We start from the raw sequence: 19,156 nt of genomic DNA, 5'->3' as shown, positions 1-19,156 counted from the left end.
TTTTTTAAATGTAACTTTAAGAAAAAAACACAATTTGCTTCTGTATATTAACTTCATATTTATTGACTTTCCCTTTTAATTTAGCTTTTTATGTAAACGTTACATTTAAGAATAGGGTTTTTTTGTGGGGACTTTTTTCCCCTTTGCATTTTTCAACCTTATTTTATACACATCAGTATTTAATTGTCAGATTTATTGAAGCACTTCTGCTTCATTATCTGAATAAGGGGCTGTGATTAAATAAGTGTGAATGTAACTTCTAACTAAAGCTAGCTACTTTAGATAGGCTAGCTAAGTTAGCTAACGTAGTTACGTTACCTAGAGTGGGGTTATCTAAAGCTAGCTAAACTAGTTAGCTAGAAAATTAAATAAATTGATAAGTTAGGTAATTAGAGAAATTATACATTGAAAATTAAATGGGAAGGTAAATAAATGGGGGAATACAAATGTAAATATGGAAATAAATCAAAACATTTATTTTTATATCCGATTTTATAAACGTATTAATGGCTATATTAATTTACAGTAGTTATTTTTGGGCAGTTAATGGCATATTTCTTTAATATTTTAATATATATATCTATAGAGTATTGATTTTGGCAGTTTCGGCCCTCCATATATTCCTCCCTCACTGAATGCTAAATTCAAATGTAGCCTTGACTGCAAGCATGCGTGAACTAGCTGCACTTGGCATCACTCAGCAGGACACTGGTAGCTCTTAATCCAGGCTAAATCCTCCAGTGTGCCCCAGTGTAGGTAGATAATTGAGCAGATAACCATGACATGCATTATCTGGTGGCTGTTGCCCCAGTTGTCAAACAATCCTGGTTTGAAGCGCTCAGGGATCTGGACAATGTTGACAAGCCCTCCCAATAAAGCTAGACAGTCCATGATGACAAAGAGACGCAGGGAATTTGGGCTTCCTACCCCGCTGCCATAAACCCGAAACAGGAAGAGGCTGAAACGGAACAAGGCCTGCCAGACAAACGATTGCAGGCGCCGGACGTTAGTGCGGGCAGTGGTGGCACAGTAGATCCCGTGGGCTGACAGGAGGATATAGACCAGCAAGGCAGTCTGTTGCACGATTGGGTAGCAGAGGAGGGTGATATGAATGATAGGAATTGCCCCTGGAGAGATAATGCAAGGTTGCTGTTACTGGCATTGTTGTCAGCATGGTTATTTTTAGTCAACACTAAAAATCGTTTGGTATCTTGTAGAGCTGGGCGATAGAACGATAACGATATGTATCGCGATATAACTTTTACTCGATAGAGAAATTAAGCTATCGCGATAGACCTCGCCGCTCTTGTCCTCTTTAAAAAAAAAAAAAAAAAAAAAAAAGGTCAGCCAATCCAAATTCAGTAGCGCAGAGCTGAACCAATCACAGCCGCAGCGTCACGTCGCGTGACTTGCTACGTACAGCACAAGTGCCAAGCCGCACGTGTGTTTGTTTGGGAAGCAGCCAGCGCATAATGGAGGAAATGAGTGTGCCGACTAGAAAAATCAACCGAGCGTGACCGAAGAGAAAACCGATGATGGTTCCAATGCCGGAGAGATTGTCGAACGGAAGAGCCATAGAAATTCCGTAGTTTGAAGGTATTTCGGCTATTTCAAGTCTGACAAAAAACAGAGTAGCGTGCACTGTAAATTGTGCCGAAAGCAAGTCTGGAAATACAATAAACTGGTGCATGCGTCACACTGTGCGCCGCGTTATTGTTTCGGTGAAATGAATTTCTACAATACTGTTACTGTTAATTCTACTCTCTGCAGTGTTTAAATGCTTACATATACACACAGTTACTGTCCGTCCACACATACGACTCTGTTCTGCTTCTATGCCCCAGCTTTGTTTACTTTTTCCCACCGAGGCTTCTAGACTTCTGATTGGCCAACATTTCTGCACGGTTAGGAATCTAGCGCCACCTGCTGCTTTGGCATGTTCATAGCAGCGTTTTCCTTCATTTCTGCCTTTATGTGTGGACGGGATTATTTTTTAAAACGAAAACGGAAAATCTCCGTTTTCAAAAATACCCGTGTACGTGTGGACGTAGCCTCAGTCTCTGACTGGAAGCGCTAATTCGTCATTCGGCTTTTGTCAGACTAAAGTAACTGTTAAAACTGTTTGAAAAGCTAAGCTATACAACAAGGAGAGATTGAGAATTTCCTTTTAGTTCTCAGTTTATTTGATATTGACAAAAGTTAGTCAGTTTTGTCTGTTCTTCTGTAAAACAAACTAAGATTTATTTTTAGAATTAATATTTTGTTTCTAAGTGGAATTGACAATTTAGTCTGTTTCATTTGTTCTATTTTGAAACTTAAACGCTTTAGCGGCTGCCTTTTGTGTAGTTTGCAATATTTGCCTTTATTTATCTGAAAAAGTCTCATGTTCCTTAAGTACATCTACCCTGTTGAACTTATTATGGGAAATAAATATTTAAAAACAAGCTGCTGATTATTTCACATTTTACTTGTGAGCAACGGCACATTTAAATCTTACAAATATAGTTATTTGGCTTATATCGTGATAGATATCGTTATCGCCTGAAATGAAAAAAACATATCGTGATATGAAAAAATCTCATATCGCCCAGCTCTAGTATCTTGTTATTTTTGCTGTTGTTTTTCAGAAGCAAATGTTAACCATTAGGTCGAACTAAAGAAAAAAAATCAGGAGTGATCCAGGGTTCCTCTGAAAAACACAAACTTTATGGCAATCAGTCTGATATTTATTGAGGTCTAGCCTTAAAGTTGTGGATAATCCCATGCACTGTTAAATGAGGCTTGACTTTGACTTTTGGTAGGCTTGAACTATCTTTGCAAAAGACTTTACATGAGACTTTTAGGCTTATTGACCGACTTAAGTGATTCTGGGAGGAACTGTTTAATGTTCAATATCTTTAATCTGCCTGAAGACTTAATTGGTTGTTTTTAAGACCACCACAGTATTTTGTCCATTCTTATTCACGTTCACACTCCTGTCAGAGCTTTGAGGTCTGCTAATCAGACAATCCTCAATACTCCGAGATCTAGACTAAAGGGTTAAAAACTCGGTCGTTGTTGGGACTACTGCTAGAGAGAGTTGCTACTCCACATCAAAAGAGGCTAGTTGATTTGGGTCAGGTATTTGACTAGCATGCCTCCTGGGGACCTCCTTGGTGAAGTGATTCAGGTATGTCCCACTGTGAGGAAGCTCTGAGGCTGACCAGAAAAGATTATCTCTTAGTTGGCTTAGGGAATGCCCTGGTGTCTCCCAAGAAGAACTGGAGGAGGTGGGTATCTACTAACACTGCTACCCCTGCAACCTGGACCCGGATAAGAATTAGAAGATAAGAAAGAAATGTGGATGCAGGGGCACCCCTGAATTGTATCAAAACCATAGTATTCAGCATTTCTAAAATTTTGTTGTAACTTATCAATGCTTGTTAATGGCTTGAATTCCAAAAACTTAAAACTTGAAAACATCTTAGTTATGACCAGTAAGCCCCTCTGGTCCCGGTCTTAGCATCAGGAGCAATCTCTGCGGTTACATTTACTTTCTTTCGTCAACCTACCGAGGGTGTTAACTAGGCAGACGCCGACCATGTCCAGGGAGAGCAGCGTGTCGTACACGTGTTCTCCTCCCACGTGGTTCATGAACAAATGGTAGACCACTGATCCCATGGTGGGACAGAGGCAGGCCAGATAGTGGACAACACATATCCAGATGCTGTCCACCTCCTTCCAGGGGATACTAAAAGGTAGCAGCACCAAGAAAAGGAAGAAAGGAATTCCTGAAATGACAGGAAGATGGAAAAAGAACATCATTATTATGCAGAATATAAAAATAATTTGTTGAGTATTTTGAGGTATGTGCCACTGCTGTAGGTTAGTGTCAGCTTAATTTGTAGTGGCATTTTAATCACAGTACCTTAGTGCAACACATAGAAGTACCGCCTGTTGCAGAACAATATGAGGAATTCAATGGACCGAAACGGTTCCTCTGTCTAATTGTAATTTTTACTAGAAATGAGTAGTTGGTTACATACATAGAGAAGCTCGAGCAGCACTCTAATGCTAATATGCTTCACTTCCCCTTAGTAAGAGTGTTAGGTTTAATGAACTTATGGAATAGCCATGTTGAAAATGGGGCAAGAAGACGACAAGGCCTACTGAAGTTCAAGGCTATGAAGTTTCTAGTTTGTGCATGGACCAATTTCCCTTTTTTGCAGTTTTTTTCCATGAGCCAGCCTTGAAAAGTTTCACATTAAAACCAGAACTTTTAAAGATTTCTTAACACATATCTTATTCTACAGCAGCTCAGAATCTGTGCAAAGTTGTCTTTGGATGCTTCACTCAAGATCCGTATGGGCATTTACAGATCAGAGGTGTCGGTCACCTTCAACGGCCCAGTTAACCAGTGGACACTGTCAGGGCTCTGATTCCCAGGGCAGATTACAGCTAATACCCCATATCCTCATTACCCATCCTTATCAAGTGTGTTTGTATCTGGCCATAAGTGAGAGTTGACATGCGTGGCTTGTTTAGTTTGCGGGTTAATACGATTCAAGGTGAGAGAAACTTGCTTTGCGTATAAAGTGTAAAAATATATTTCAATAATGATTCAGGTATAGTAAGAACGGCTGCAATGGCATTTTCTAGTTTAGGTATGTATGCACCAGTTGAAAGAAGCATAACTGCTGGACTTACCGTGTGTGTAGATGTTCCCCAGCTCATTGTGCATGTAGAAGAGGCTCCTGACGCACTCTTCAGCTGTGGACACCGGCCGGTAACCCGTCAGGACATATTTGTTGAACTGAAGGTGAGCAGGAGCCTTTGCAAAGTCCAAGAGCCGCGGTCCTTTGTAAAGCACCATCATGACTTCCTGCAGCCAGTGCCCTCACATTTAGCTTCCTCACCATTTAGATCATAAAAGGGCGCACTCGGGACTCCCGGGCTGGTCTTGACCACGACCAGCCGGAAACTCTGGTCCTCAAAACCCATCATTGGACAGGTATAAGTCCATGCAAGCAACCTGTTGAGCTGGCTAAGTGGCATGATCTTGGACCAATCAGCGCACGGCCTTTATTCCTAAGCTGGGTAATCCCCCAGAAAAAGCCATGTGCACTTCTGCAGCTGCTCCTCCCTTGTAACTGACTCACACCTAACCAGCTTCATGGTTTACGTAACGCACTTTAACAAAACAGAAGTACTTCCCTTATGTACAGTAATGCATGTGTGCTTCTGTCACTCACGTTTGCTGCACCAGGCTCAAGGATTACAAATCCTTACTGGGCGGTTGTTTTCTTCGTGACTCTTAACCAGCACTGACGATTCCTTATTGTGTCCACTTATTATTTGAAAACAGGTTTGCAAATTACAGAGCCAGCAGTGTGTGTAAAACATGCACAGGTCAGTAAAGAAACAACTTCCACTTTGAGGTTCTTTTGGTAGTTTTAATAACTCAAATACTGTACAATAACAACACATGATTGCCACAAGTAGTAAAAAAGAATTTCTCATGTAAAATAAATTAGATGGAGTTATTGTTTTTAGAAATATTTCAACTAATTTGAGGGGTTATTAAAAATGCTAAACAAAATTACATTTCAGTTGTAAGGATAACAGTAAACATGGGACAAAAATGTGAAGGACAAAACTAAACAAGACACCAAATTATCACTATTATATTATATCACATACAACAACAATTAAGAGAGATTCAATTTGTTGTCTCAGTAGAGCTAACCTGTGGGAGGGGACAAGAATACAGGAGAAAGGTGAGCAGGCTGGTTAAGATAAATACAGCACATAGGAAAAAACAGGTCTGTTCTCACCTTGATGCCCAGTATCCCCAAAGAAGCCATTCAGTTCATATTTGTTGTCCTTTGCTCCTAAACAGACAGAAATATTCAATTTTATTATTTAATATGTAGTAATTCAACAGCCATGCAGCTGGTACACAGACTGAACTAAATCAATCGAATGCAGAAGGACTACAACTATGACGAAATGTACTTTTACAATTAGCTTCCACACTCCCTTTTTTTGATGACATGGTGACAAAATGTCAACACTTGGGAGAAAGACAAGAGCAGAAATATAGACTGGATGGTCTGTGCAGAAGTGTCTAAAGCCTTCAGGCCTTACCTTGTGGCTGAAAATGCAGTTTGAGATGCTGCTGGATGTGTATCTGACGCGGCAGGTCATCGGGTTGCTCGGACACCTGAGTCGTACCCTCTGATTCTGCAGCGGGTGCTGAGTCGAGCGTGAGGCCGGCTGTCCCTTCTAGATCGGGGAAGTGCCGAACATCACCGGGCATCGCGTCAGCTGTGAATGAAGACTCTGCAGGGAGACGCGAGTGGACAGACGAATAGGCCGGGCTTGGGGTGGGGGCTGCAGGAAACACAGCAATTATGAGACAGTGCCATAAAGGGGGGGGGGCAGAAAAGATGCATGAAAACAATATATAAATGTAAACCTAAATATCAGTATTATTATTTATTTTTATTACCTTGTGGTTGCACTCGGCCATTTATGTAGCCCAGGTTTTCTGAAATTGTCAGATGAACAGTGACGTGAGCAGAGTGAAGCCACAGCAGATACCAATGCAGAATAAGCTTTTATGCCCACCGTATCCATCAATGAATCTCCCCACGCCTTCAGCTGCAGGCCCTGGAGTAGGCAGCTCTCCTTTCACTGTGAGTAAAAAAGAAAAGAAAGAGTAGATGAATGAAGCAGGTGATGTTGGGGTCCATATGTTCTGTGAATCTCTCAGAGATCAAATCCTTTTTCTGACGCACCGTAGGATTTTCTAGCTGAATTGGACTCAAGCGGCTGGGGCTCATAAGTTAAACCTGCTGCACCTGTTTAAGCCAAAATGAAGATAAATTATTTGTACACTTCAAGCCTGACTGGTCGGGTAATTAATGACAAGTTATGACCAGTTTTACCTTCAGCTGCAGTTTCAAGAGGCTGTGACTGGTAAGCTCCCTGATTATCTGTTAAGAAATTATCACCAAATCATCAAGTTGATCTTATTTTAAACAGTTAAAACAGAAAGCAAAAGAAAAAAACACATAAAACAGATATTATGTACCATATTTCCCAGAAGATTTAGCTTCACCATCAAAACCAACAGCCTGTGGTAGATAGGGACCCTCAGCGCCACCTTAAACAAAGATGAAAACATGAAGGTGATAATTAAACCAGATAAAAGCTGACAGGTACATGGTGGCACCATGTTTGCTCAGTCTCACCATATTTTCCTTTCACATTATGTCCAAGCCCGAGTGGGTCAGGTTGATATTGTGACACAGCCAGACCTGAAAAGAAAAATCATAAAAAGTGAAATACAATAAAAGAACAAATGCATGGATGCTGTGTACGGTGGTTTCTCTCTGTGCACAGCCTGTCACCCTGTGGTTTTCACAGCTCTGGTTTATTTATTCTTTATTGTAGTCTGCATTTTTGTGGACTCATCATTGAGAGCTACATTTAGAAAACCACTGCTGCTTTCATGTCTAAGCTACAGTCAAACTTCAGCCCAGCTTAGCATAAAGATTTCAAACAGGGGGAACACCTACATTAAAAATACTGTATTATATATTATAATCCTTTTCATTCCTGTATTTTTCCGCTTGTGTTTTACAGGAAGGTTTCATAGGTTTGCACTTGTGTTTGAGAGAAGCCATTTACCTGCTCTCTCTTTAAGACCCCATTCCCTAAAACAACAAAAACTTTCTTCTGATTCGCTGACTTCTGCAAGCTTGCTGAGGGGCACCACCCAGTGTTTGTAAGCTGCACGAGCTCTATGATGTTGGCGTGCCGCGAGTATAGGAGATGACTGCGGTAATAAAAGCGATGAGGTGATATGAGGTCATTTCAAAAGTAGAGGAAAATGTATCATTAGTATCATATGCAAATGAACACATTATGCCGTTTAGTTAGCTTTTAGTTAGCCATCTGTTTGGCAACTAAATTCACCTTAACGACAAGCCAATCAGCATTTTTAAAAGGCTTTTTTTTAAATTAATTTTATTTGTTTTAATCATATTTACCGGTAGATTTTGTTTCCAGGCCCAGTCCAGCTGGTTGAGCTTCATAAGGCAGCCTTCCATAACCTTCAGCGGAACACAAGAAACAGAAAAACAAAAATGGTTAGAGGATCGTGACTGAGGTTTAGATGTTTACCAGGTAATTCAAACTGAAGAGAACTTAGTGACTGTCATTACTCTCCATATTTACCAGCTGTATTTCCAGCGTTGCCAAGGCCAAGTAGTTGTCCACCATTGGGGAACCCTCCATATCCTGGCATAGATGGAAAGAAAACTTTTTAAAACGACCACAACCTTTATACGGGAAGCCTTTTCACAGCTAAGTGTAAGTTTTGAATTTATTTTCCTCTCCCCTTGGGTTCCTGGTTCATTTCTGGATAGACTAGAGAGTGTTTCCTGTTGGATTAGAAGAATGATTAGCCAGTCTCCAGGTATAGGATCCATGTGTAAGTTGGCACTAACAGCACCAGTAAGTGTGTTGAATTTATATAATTCAGAGGATGTTCTGAATCGCAGGAATGATGAAGAGAAACTGGAGCCTGAGCTAAATTTCAAGTGTTTTTGCAGAAGGTCCAAATACTTACGAAATCAAATCCTAAAATCTGGTGAGTGTATGTTTTAAAGACTGCTTAAAAGAAATATGTTCTCACCATATTTTCCAAATGGCTTTCCGTCACCTGCAGCACCATAGGGGCTAAATCCATAACCTGGAAAAAATGGGACAAGTGTGGTTATACTTCCTCTTTGTTGAGCACAATTTCAGCCAAGCCACAGCACGGTGACAGACGTACCATATTTTCCTGCACGATTAATTCCCGTACCAACAGGCTGCCCAGAAAACTGCAGCCCACCGATGCCAATACCTGAATCAGAGCAAGCAGAACACGTGATCAGATGGGACATAAGTAATGAGAGACAAATACTGTTGAAGGTTGAAGGTTGTGCATTGCAGAAAGGCACAATGTTATTAGATGTGTGCTTTCTTTTTTCCCCCTTTCCCAGCACCCAGTTTCAGTCCACCAAGGGCAAATTCACTCATTCCTATAACAACAGGAAAAACTCTGCTGTTTATAGGTCTCTAAAATTTATTTATTTTTGTGGATTTTAAACAAAGATTAGTTGTATTTTGTTAAAATAAAATACATGTGAACATGTTAAGTTTTACTAGGCACCATATGTATTGCCTAATTTTCCATTTGGACCAAGACCTGCCGACTGCTCAAACTGACTCATCCCTGCACAAATGTATGAAAAATATTTCAATTTCAACCAAAGTTTTACTCCACGGGAGAAAGGAGACTTCTTCTCTGTCTGATATTCTGCTCACACGTGCTTAGATCAGTTTTTCCCATGGTGACATGGTCTTACCATCTACTCCAGCAGCAACCACTGGAGCTCCATTGTATGGAATCTGTCCTGTCCTACCTGTCCAATCAGCATCACTGGAATATATTTACCTTTTGTGTCATATTTACCTAATATACTTCACGATTATCTTATATTTAGCTATAACTATCTACCCACCCTTATCTATTACTCATTACCATACCTGATTTGCCATCAGGAACAGGCACAACTTGTCCAGTGCCTGGAAACACAGGGAAATGTTGCCGTTTACACAAAAATTAACTTCTGCAAAACAACATTTCTCAACTAAATGTCATAAAATGCTCTTACTTGCATAGTCAGGCTGTAAACCTGCACCGTAGCCATTTGCATAACCTGCAGCAAAACATAAACTATGTTAGCTGTTAATATCCAACAATGGCAGTCAAAATATGGCCCAACAGTTCCAGAGAGAAACAGCAATTTCAGTAAAATTACAATGGCAGATTTTTAAAGATGCAAACTTCCTTACGCCTAACTACTCATCATCTTACACACTGATACAATGCACTAAATCTAACGCGTTTCCATTTAAAAGTTCACCTCCAAAAGTATGTCCGTTCCTATATTCACCTCCAAGGTAGCCTCCTCGTCCAAAACCTGAGTGAATACAGGAAAAATATCCTCACTTCAGCTGAGAACAAAACCCCCCCAAAACAAATACTCCAAATCCTACACAAATCAGATTGTACTTTAAAAATTACATCGAAATTTTTCTGTTTGTGATCAAGACATTTACTGCTAGCAAATATTACCTGCTCCGTATCCCTTGCCAAGTCCAGGGAACATTTGGCTTCCTGCAATAAAACCTTTTGGAAAAAGAAAATTCAAATTGTGTGTGTGTGTGTGTGTGTGTGTGTGTGTGTGTGTGTGTGTGTGTGTGTGTGTGTGTGTGTGTGTACGCCAAGGAAGAAAACACATTCATGTAAATGAGGAATTATAAAATAAACGCCTTGAAAATAAAGCTACGATTCCTGACATTGTTTTGTGAAACTAAAAACTAAGATCACTGTTAACAGATTTAACCTGTTAAAGCCTGACCCATGCAATAATTGTCAAAAAATGTTGACAGTTAAATTTCCTTTTTGAGCATCTGCTCCTGCTTCATAACCTCAAAGCAACTTCAAGAAATCAATATGAACAACAAGCAAAAATAATGCTATACCTGTGCAAAATGGTCTTATTATTATTATATATTATTAGACATACCTTTGGTGTTTGTGCCCATAGATGCTCCAGCACCTGTGTTATAATCTGAAATGACATCAGAAACCAAAGTTAAGACTTGTTTTCACTCCCTTTAATATTTTGACTTTTTTATTTATGAGTGAAGAGGTTGCTGTAACTATTTAATTTCCTTTTGCCATACGTTTCACATGGAGAAACAGTGGAAATTTTAGCAAACATTTTAGCAAACAGAGAGCTTTAGAGCTTTAAATATAGTGCATGATAATCATATTAAGACACACTGGTACTATAGTAAGAGACTCTCAGTTTACCAGGTCTAGGGATTTTCATCCATTGCCCATTTGGTACTCCTGATGGTCCACAGTCTGTAACAGCATGTAGTATCATAAGCACAACAACCACCACACATATATGAACTTTAGACTTGAGGAATCTACCAAACAGGCAGACTTTGTGTTCATAAAAGAGGATCAGTAGTAACACCAGCAGCTTAAATGACTGCTAAATGTAATCACGTTGGTGATTATTATTATTATTGATCAGTAACTGATTATATTATTATTATTATTATTATTATTATTACAGTTTACTGATTGTTAAACACTGATGTCTTTCAGTGCCTCATTGAACCTCTAACATGAGGAATTAAGGCAGTTCTGACAGAGCTGGAAGCTTTCTTTTTGTTACTCAAAGAAAAGAGAGAAATGTTTACCATGTTTGGTTGGTTTAGCTCCTTGACCCTTGGAGACTGAAGCTCTTCCACTCTCTGAAAAAAGGAAACCAAAAGGTCAGGGTGTGATTGGCATTGCTCCATCTACAGTCGCTCTTTCAGGTGTTGCGGCATCAACAGTTAGCAGTGGAAAAAAAAATCAGATTAGTAGGTTAAACTTGCAATTCAACTCATGCACTGAATATGCTGTAATTAAATTCGTAACAAAAGTTAAAATGTCACAAAACACCCTTTAATCTAAATGACATATTTTATATTGGTGAACTTTTCAGTCATGTACTTCCAAACAATAAAAGCATATAATTGTATATTTGTATATGTATATTTGTATATGTATATTTGCTCCTGTAGCTGTACAGCTAGTTAAAATTAGCTTAGCATAAAGTCCAGAAATATAGCCTAACAGCTAATCAAAGGAACTAAAACCCACTAATCCTCACCAGCATGTCACACCTCAGCAGAAAGCTTTCAGTTGTAGCAAAACAGGTTTTTATTAAAAGTTGAATTAGGCGCAAATTTCCCAAAACATTACTTTAAAACCATTAGATATCAATTTTTAGGTGAGGGGTTTGGCATTAAAAAGAGAAAAAGTCCAAACAAAAAGGTTGGTAATTTTTTGAAGTCAGCATTGAAGAAAACATGCAACACGACAACAATCATTTTTGAAACAGAACCAGGTCCAGCAGCAACGATTCACTCTCAAACAAACGACTGGCATTTGTGTGTTTGTCACCTTGAGGGGTCTGGATGGTCTGTAAATGTTCATTGAGCCTAGTTTGAATTCAACTACTAACATGGTACAGAGTGAACAGTGCGGTCAACCCTGTGAGATCATAACAGCTATGATATCATCAGAATACTGAGAGTTAGGAAAAAACACAGCATTCATTAAACATCTACGCATGCATTCCACGTCTAGTAATCACACCCACTTAGTTTGAGACTTAGTTTACCCGTTGCCCCAGTTTCCCCTGCAGGGTGACCTTTGACCCCGGGGTTATCAATCTCTGCCTCAGCCTCATGTTTGATGTTGGCTTCTTCTGGTGCGACTTCAGGCACAACAACAGTCGCTGTTTCCCGAGCGGCGGCGGTGGTTTCTGTAATTTGAGCTGCCTCTGTTTCGGGAACAGCTTTGGTGCTTTCAGGGGCAGCGTTCCCCTCACCGGTGCTGTCTACCCCCAAAATAACCTCTGCCTCTGCAGCTTTTTGCTCAGGCACAGCACTCCCAGTCATATAACCTAGAGGTCATAAATGTCATCAGCATTTATGCAGATTAATTGACTAAACCTGCGACAATGAGCTTATCGTTTGTAGTGTAGAAAATGTCGAAAATCTATGTTTTTGTGCATCCACAGTGTGTGTAAACTAATGCAAACCAAACTAAATTATAAAAACTTTTTGTTACTCAGTTTTGTTAACCATAATGAAACTTCCAGTTCCATGAAAAAGGTCACTTGCAGTTCCAGTAATAACAGCGATAGCTTTGATAAGATTTCCCCTGAAGTTAAAGTACTACATTTAAACATCTTCTTTTCTCTCTCTCATTAGGGTCACCACAGCGATATGTAATATGACATATTGGTGCTAGCATTAACCCTGGTAATGGTACTTGCCTTCTGGATAGATAGCTGCTGGGCCTGGTGCTGGTTTACTCTGGGAAACCCCCTGTGGAGGTCTGGCTATGGGGACCTTCTCTCCCTTGATCTGTGGACCTGTGGTTGAAGACTTTGAGTGTTTGGCAGGAAGTGCTGGGGCTGGTTCTGGTGGAACCTGAAGGACCAGCGGTGTCTGCTTGTAGTTTTTTTCTTGTGGCAAAGGGGAAACAAGCTTTTGGTATTTCTCTTTTGACACCTCAGCATGGACACCACCTGTCGGGGAAAAAGGCACTGCGCCACGAGTTATTGCTTGTCGGAGGGAAAGGCCCTCCAGCGGTGCTACACTTGGCTGCTCAGGAGAAAGAACTCCACCTTTGAGGCTCTTTCCACTAAATTCACCTGCACCCTTTCCATCTTGGCCTTTTGTATTCGGCAGCATGTTGTAACCTTAAAAAAAAACAAAAAAATTTAAAACCCTAACAGTCAGATGAGCCCCAGTGATCAAACACTTGGCGACAGTGGGAAGGAAAAACTCCCTTTTAACAGGAAGAAACCTCCAAGACCATAAATTAAAATGTACAAATGTTCAAATGTACACACCCAGCATTTGTCTGCTTAAGTTTACAGAAGCATTTTTGTAGTGCTATCTAATGATATGGGATCTCAACCTTGCACCGAACACATGCATAGGAGCATTTACCTGCATTGGCTGCTTTAGGCAACTGCCCTTTAGTTACACCAGCAGGACCACCATATCCTGTTTAAACAGTGCAGACATTAGAAACACATGAGGGGCCATTAACAGATGCAAAAAGAAAAAAACAATTGATTGTCCACAACTCAGTTGTTTGGTTCCCAAATGCTGTATGTGTTCTGCAGAATTCGTACCACTGTCGAGTGTTTTCACGCCTTCACTTGGTGCTCCAAGTCCTTTAGTAGTTTTCTGAGGTTTTGACCCTCCGTACCCTGTAGACGGCATCAGAATCAGAACAGCATTGAAGCTTGGGCCTAGCTGCTGGAGTTTCAAGTATGAATTTGCCATCTCATAACTCAAACTTACCGTACGGGTTTCCTCTGTATCCACCCAATGCACCATTTCTAACTCCGTGACCTAGTGCGGAATTGAATAATAATTTCTCGAGGCGGATTTTTATGTTTAAAAATGACAATTTTGACGTGAATAGAAATTAGCAAATGATAAACAATAAAGAGTAGCTTGTCACCATTGGGTTTGGCTGTGTATCCTTTGAGTGCATTAACTCCAGGCCCTGCCGCAGCTCCATAACCTTAGTCAAACATGAGGTTATATAAATACACCAATGGCATTAAACCAGAAACATTTACTATAGAGCACCAGAACAGAAAATAGTAATTGGTTACCACTGGGTTTGGGTCCATATCCATTGGCAGCAGGTCCTTTCCCATAACCTTGAGATCAAAAAACTCCTTAAAGAAACTTCAAAACTTAATTTAACCTTGTAAAGCCTGAAACAGGAAATGACTGCCAGGCAATTAAACGTTTTTGAAACTGGGATGTTTACTGAACATTCTGACAAGTTGAAAGTAAAGAAAAGAAACTATATGAGTTTTAATCTTTATGATTTTAAGTAAATCTGACATTTTTGTGTAATTTATTCAGGTTTTTCAGGGTAAAATAATCACAGATTTTTCAGAAGCAACAAAAACCCATGTGTAAGGTATGATATACTTATCCTTACAGAGTTAACCACATTTATTTTGTGATGTGCGTACAACACAAGTATTACCTGGTGGTGGTCTTACTGCACCTCCTCTGTAGCCTCCATATCCTGTCAAATGTTCATAAAAGGAATATTAGTAATGTTCAAATCGATATTCAAGATGTGCATCGACGTTTTGAATCGTAAATTGAAATCTGAAAAAGAAGGAATGGTCTCACCGTTGGGTTTGGCACCATACCCGTATGGAACATTTCCGAAGACTAAAGAAATACACAGGAGAAAAATGACAGTTGTTCTGAAACACTATCCATGTTTCACTCATAGATCCTTTCATTCAAGTTAAAGCTAAAGATTTTTTTTTTTGCACCTGGATCAAAATAGTCAGAAACCAATCCCCCTCTCAATAAAGTATTTGGGAAATATGGGGTGGGTAATTTCACATTTTTGATTTGGCAGAAAAAGAGATTAGTACTCCCTGCAAACCAGGGGCCTTCTTTTTGTTAGACGAATGTGTAAACCACTACACAATGCCAGCCTATGCACACATGAGTGTAAAAAAACATAATATTTGAGGAAGAATAGCATCGTTGGCAATTGATAGCTTGATGCTAATGGCATGGAAAAGTTTTCTACCCTGTTTGAAAATCCTGTTGTTGTTTAGCATAAGTCACCTTTAAGAATAAAGCTTGATACTTATCTTGACACTGACTTAGGTTGAAATATAACATTTTATTGTGGATGCACAGTTACCTGGCTTTGCAGACTTGGGAGCTCCACCATTCTGGGATCCATAACCTTAATAGTTTCACAAGCAGAAATTCAATATTTAACTTCCATGTGGCAATAATATTTATTTGTCCATGTTAACCTACCATTTGACATGGCTCCATTGCTGAAAGGTGCTCTGGCCCCAGCATAACCTTTACAATGATGAATAACAATGATGAATAATGAATAATGAATTTTATTTTATAGCTTTTGATTTATACACCAATTATACACCAATATTCACTCTGTGATCTTTACCGTTGGGTTTTGCTCCTTGTCCATTGGAAGCACCAGCTGCTGCACCATAGCCTACAGTTTTAACATTGCAACATGAGTTCATTTATGTTGAGTGTATAGATGAAGACATAAAGTTGAAAAGCAGAGAAGCATGTTGTTATTGTCCTACCTGGCTTCGGTCCCTTCATCCACCCATTCCCATACCGATGCCCCAGACCCAAACCAGCACTGCCATAACCAACATTGTAACCTAAAAACACAGATAACCAGTACATTAGCCAAACACACCTGTAGGACTGAGCGTGTGACATCTATATGACTCACCTGCCATGGGCTGAGCTCCATAACCTTTATAACTTCCAGCAAACTGAGGCATTCCCAGACCTTTGAAGGCTCCCTTACCCAGTCCTTTATTCATGTAGATATACCAATGTTACATCACCGTTTTCACCTTTGTGGACAACAAAGCAACTGAAGTTGCATTACCTGCCCCATAAGGTGGTCGGCCATATCCTTTCATAGGTTTACTTCCAGCTCCTCCTTGGCCTGTTAAATATTTTGAGTATTTAACATATATGTGTGCTTTTAAAAGTCAAAGAGTCCAGCTGCCTGCTCCGAAATGACCCATTTACTTTCTTACCATTTGGTCGTGTCCCATAGCCAGTCGATGGACCAGCTACAGCTCCTTGACCTAAAGAGTGATGATAATATACAAAATTGTAAAACTATTTAATTTCCTTTTTTTAATCTTCATGCATTGAACTTCATGTTTTGCAAAGAATACCTTTGGTGTTAGGCACATTTCCAGTAGAACCAGCACCATAACCTGCAACAGATGTGAGGTTCTTAATTTAATTAACACCTTAATCATGACCCCTCCCAGTTTTAAAACATTGTTATGTTTTTATAATTCGCAACCAGGTTCTTCACTAACACCAAATACACACCAAAAACACTAACCACCGATAAAAACATAAAGAAAATATAGTTATGTTAAAAAAGAAAAATTCACATGATTCTGTACAGTCCTGAAAAACTAAAAACACCGTTTCTGCAGGTTCTGCAGCAAATGTGAGCAGCACTCTAAAACATTTTGACAGTTTGTTGCTCTGGAGCATTCATGTGTGTGTAGACACAACTCAACATCTTCCTGTTCCACCAAATTCACCTCAAAATGAGATCATGCAATGCTCAGAGAATCTGCAGAAAACCCAAGAGCTGCTTGTCAGACTCTGCATCTCTCAGTTAGCATGTTCGATTTTGAAGTTCATGACGTGATGATGATTTAGATTTTGATCCCAGGGACACCAACCAATCTGCAACAGCATGGTCCATACCCCAACCCGATTGAAATGCTCTCATAAGATCTTAAGAGAGCTTTGAATAAACACAAATACCCTCAAATCTCAAAGAACAAAAGTGACATAAGGAGGACCAAAATTCCTCCACAAAGATGTGAGAGACTTCATAGAGTTTATAGCTGCTAGAGGCAGTTCTACAAACTACTGAATCATGGGGTGTTCTGAGTTTTGAGGACTGTGAAGTGAGAGTCCTTTTTCATATAACTGTCTTACCATTGCCTTTTGTTCCATGTGCAGCAGCTGCATTACCTACAAATTAGCAACACAACAGATTCAGAAACCTTTTTAGTCCCAGTATCATCATCTTGCTCGTTATTCTGCCACATAGCCACCACAAGAAGGCTTTAATAATCAAGACAATAGCATAAATGGAAACTATGCTAGTTTTATTAAAGTAGAGCAGTGCTGTTGTATTGGTTTACATGTTCGTTACCATTGCCTTTAGGTCCTTGCCATCCATATCTGCCATCCTGAGCGCCATTACCTGCAAAAAGAACAAAGTTAAAATCGAATGTGATTTAGTGTAGATGTGTGAGGCCTTAGTTATAAAACATGTGTTATAGCACCTTTAGTTTGTTGTCTATTGGTGGGACTGGCTTTAACAGGATATCCTGCAACAAAAAAATTCACACAGTGATTTTTATCGTGCCATTGATCATTAAGTGGATTTTAAAAATGGAGAAATGTCTACCATTGGAATTATCTCCATTTTGGTGGGATAAAACTGCAGGATATCCCCCTGAATTAGAAACACAGTGCCAACAGAGATCCAATGTTAGAACAAATGACTGATTCTGAGATGTAACATAACCACTGAATGTGCTTCAGTACCGGCATCAGAGAAAAATCTGTTGTAGGAATATGAGTAACCATCAGCAGAAAGATTTGGTAAATGTACACAGTAGGTGTATGGACACAGATTTACTGTTTGTATCTGTAACCTCAGTAACAGCAATGAAACTGTGTTATCACTGACCGACTCCTTTTGTAGGATAGCCAGCATATCCAGTTCTTGGCCCCATTGCCCGGCCCACACCTTACAAAAAGAGTAAAGAGGACATAAATCTCAAAATCAGGCAAACAGTTCACTTCATGGTTTTTGAATCTGTGAAGATAATTTACGTTTTGATGGCATCAGCACTGCTCCTACACCTCCACCATTCTGCGGTGTCCTTCCTAGAAATAAAAAGTGTGAGCCGGTGAACAAAAGCTTGTGACTTACATGGACATAATGCAACAAAGGTGACACAAAATGGACAGGATGTGATGGACTCACCGTTAGGCTGTGGAAGTTGTCCATTATGTACTCCAGCCACAGCACCGTAACCTTAAACACAAGACGCTGAGTGTAAGACTACCAGTTTAATAATAGTAAGAAAAACATTTGGATTAGCAAAAATATCCTCTGAACACACCAAATTTTAACCCACTAATACAAAGCATTGGTCTCAGCCATTTATTTTGCAATGTCAGACTCTGTAGTTTTCTCTGGTCCCCTCCCCAATCAGACCAGGAGTGACATGTTTAGTCGCATGTTCTCCTTAAATTGCTGGCTGTCTGAGTGGTGTCCCAGAAACGATGTGGGCTTCATAGATAATTGGCAAACCTTCTGGAGGAAACCTGGTCTTGGATGGAGCAGCTCTCATTTCTAGAAATATGGACAAATTTATTAAACCCCCCAAAATATGACTACCCAGAGTTGGGACCAGGAAGCAGAGTTGCAGTCTTACACGCCGCTCTGCAGCTTCTCTCCTCCTGCTACCCCCCAAAAACCCATCTCCATAGAGACTGTGTCAGCTCCCAAACAGACAAAAAACAAACTAAAAACCAGCAACAAACAACTTAAACATAAACAATTACAAAGAAAGAACAATACAGTATCCACATCTGAACCAAAGAGTAAAACAGTGAAATGTGGATTATTAAATATTAGCTCTCTCTCCTCCAAGTCTCTGTTAGTACATGACTTAATAATTGATCAACAAATCGATTTACTCTGCCTTACAGAAACCTGGTTGCAGCAGGATGATTATGTTAGTTTAAATGAATCAACACCCCCGAGTCATTCTAACTACCAGAAACCTGGAAGCCCAGGCCGAGGGGGTGGTGTGGCAGCAATTTTTCACACCAGCCTATTAATTAACGAAAGACCAAGACA

General features: G+C 39.8%; 2 protein-coding genes across 2 annotated transcripts; both read right to left on the bottom strand.

Annotated features, from left to right (window-relative positions):
• Positions 1–43: 43 nt before the first annotated feature.
• On the bottom strand, positions 44–5,115 carry paqr4b (progestin and adipoQ receptor family member IVb). Its single transcript, XM_026162969.2, has 3 exons — positions 4,687–5,115; positions 3,552–3,770; positions 44–1,127 (listed from the first exon to the last, which is right to left on the bottom strand). Exons 1-3 carry the CDS (start codon positions 4,853–4,855, stop codon positions 694–696), a joined length of 822 nt encoding a protein of 273 aa, XP_026018754.1. The 5' UTR covers positions 4,856–5,115; the 3' UTR covers positions 44–693.
• A 296-nt stretch (positions 5,116–5,411) lies between these two features.
• On the bottom strand, positions 5,412–17,655 carry cmn (calymmin). Its single transcript, XM_080305109.1, has 39 exons — positions 17,565–17,655; positions 17,432–17,482; positions 17,212–17,247; positions 16,422–16,463; positions 16,278–16,328; positions 16,124–16,183; positions 15,807–15,887; positions 15,659–15,709; positions 15,505–15,552; positions 15,383–15,427; positions 14,851–14,892; positions 14,699–14,740; positions 14,313–14,360; positions 14,156–14,218; positions 13,993–14,043; positions 13,821–13,898; positions 13,633–13,689; positions 12,951–13,379; positions 12,291–12,575; positions 11,320–11,373; positions 10,919–10,972; positions 10,629–10,673; positions 10,175–10,228; positions 9,963–10,019; positions 9,711–9,755; positions 9,583–9,621; positions 8,825–8,896; positions 8,684–8,740; positions 8,224–8,286; positions 8,037–8,099; positions 7,236–7,301; positions 7,076–7,147; positions 6,930–6,977; positions 6,780–6,842; positions 6,610–6,675; positions 6,491–6,529; positions 6,127–6,372; positions 5,814–5,870; positions 5,412–5,725 (listed from the first exon to the last, which is right to left on the bottom strand). Exons 6-39 carry the CDS (start codon positions 16,155–16,157, stop codon positions 5,721–5,723), a joined length of 2,619 nt encoding a protein of 872 aa, XP_080161235.1. The 5' UTR covers positions 16,158–16,183; positions 16,278–16,328; positions 16,422–16,463; positions 17,212–17,247; positions 17,432–17,482; positions 17,565–17,655; the 3' UTR covers positions 5,412–5,720.
• Positions 17,656–19,156: the final 1,501 nt, after the last annotated feature.

The sequence above is a fragment of the Astatotilapia calliptera genome, chromosome 8, assembly GCF_964374335.1.
Source record: "Astatotilapia calliptera chromosome 8, fAstCal68.1, whole genome shotgun sequence".
In the NCBI taxonomy this organism is placed as follows: Eukaryota; Metazoa; Chordata; class Actinopteri; order Cichliformes; family Cichlidae; genus Astatotilapia; species Astatotilapia calliptera.
Note: the sequence above shows the minus strand (reverse complement) of the source record. Positions and strands in the feature narration are given on the sequence as shown.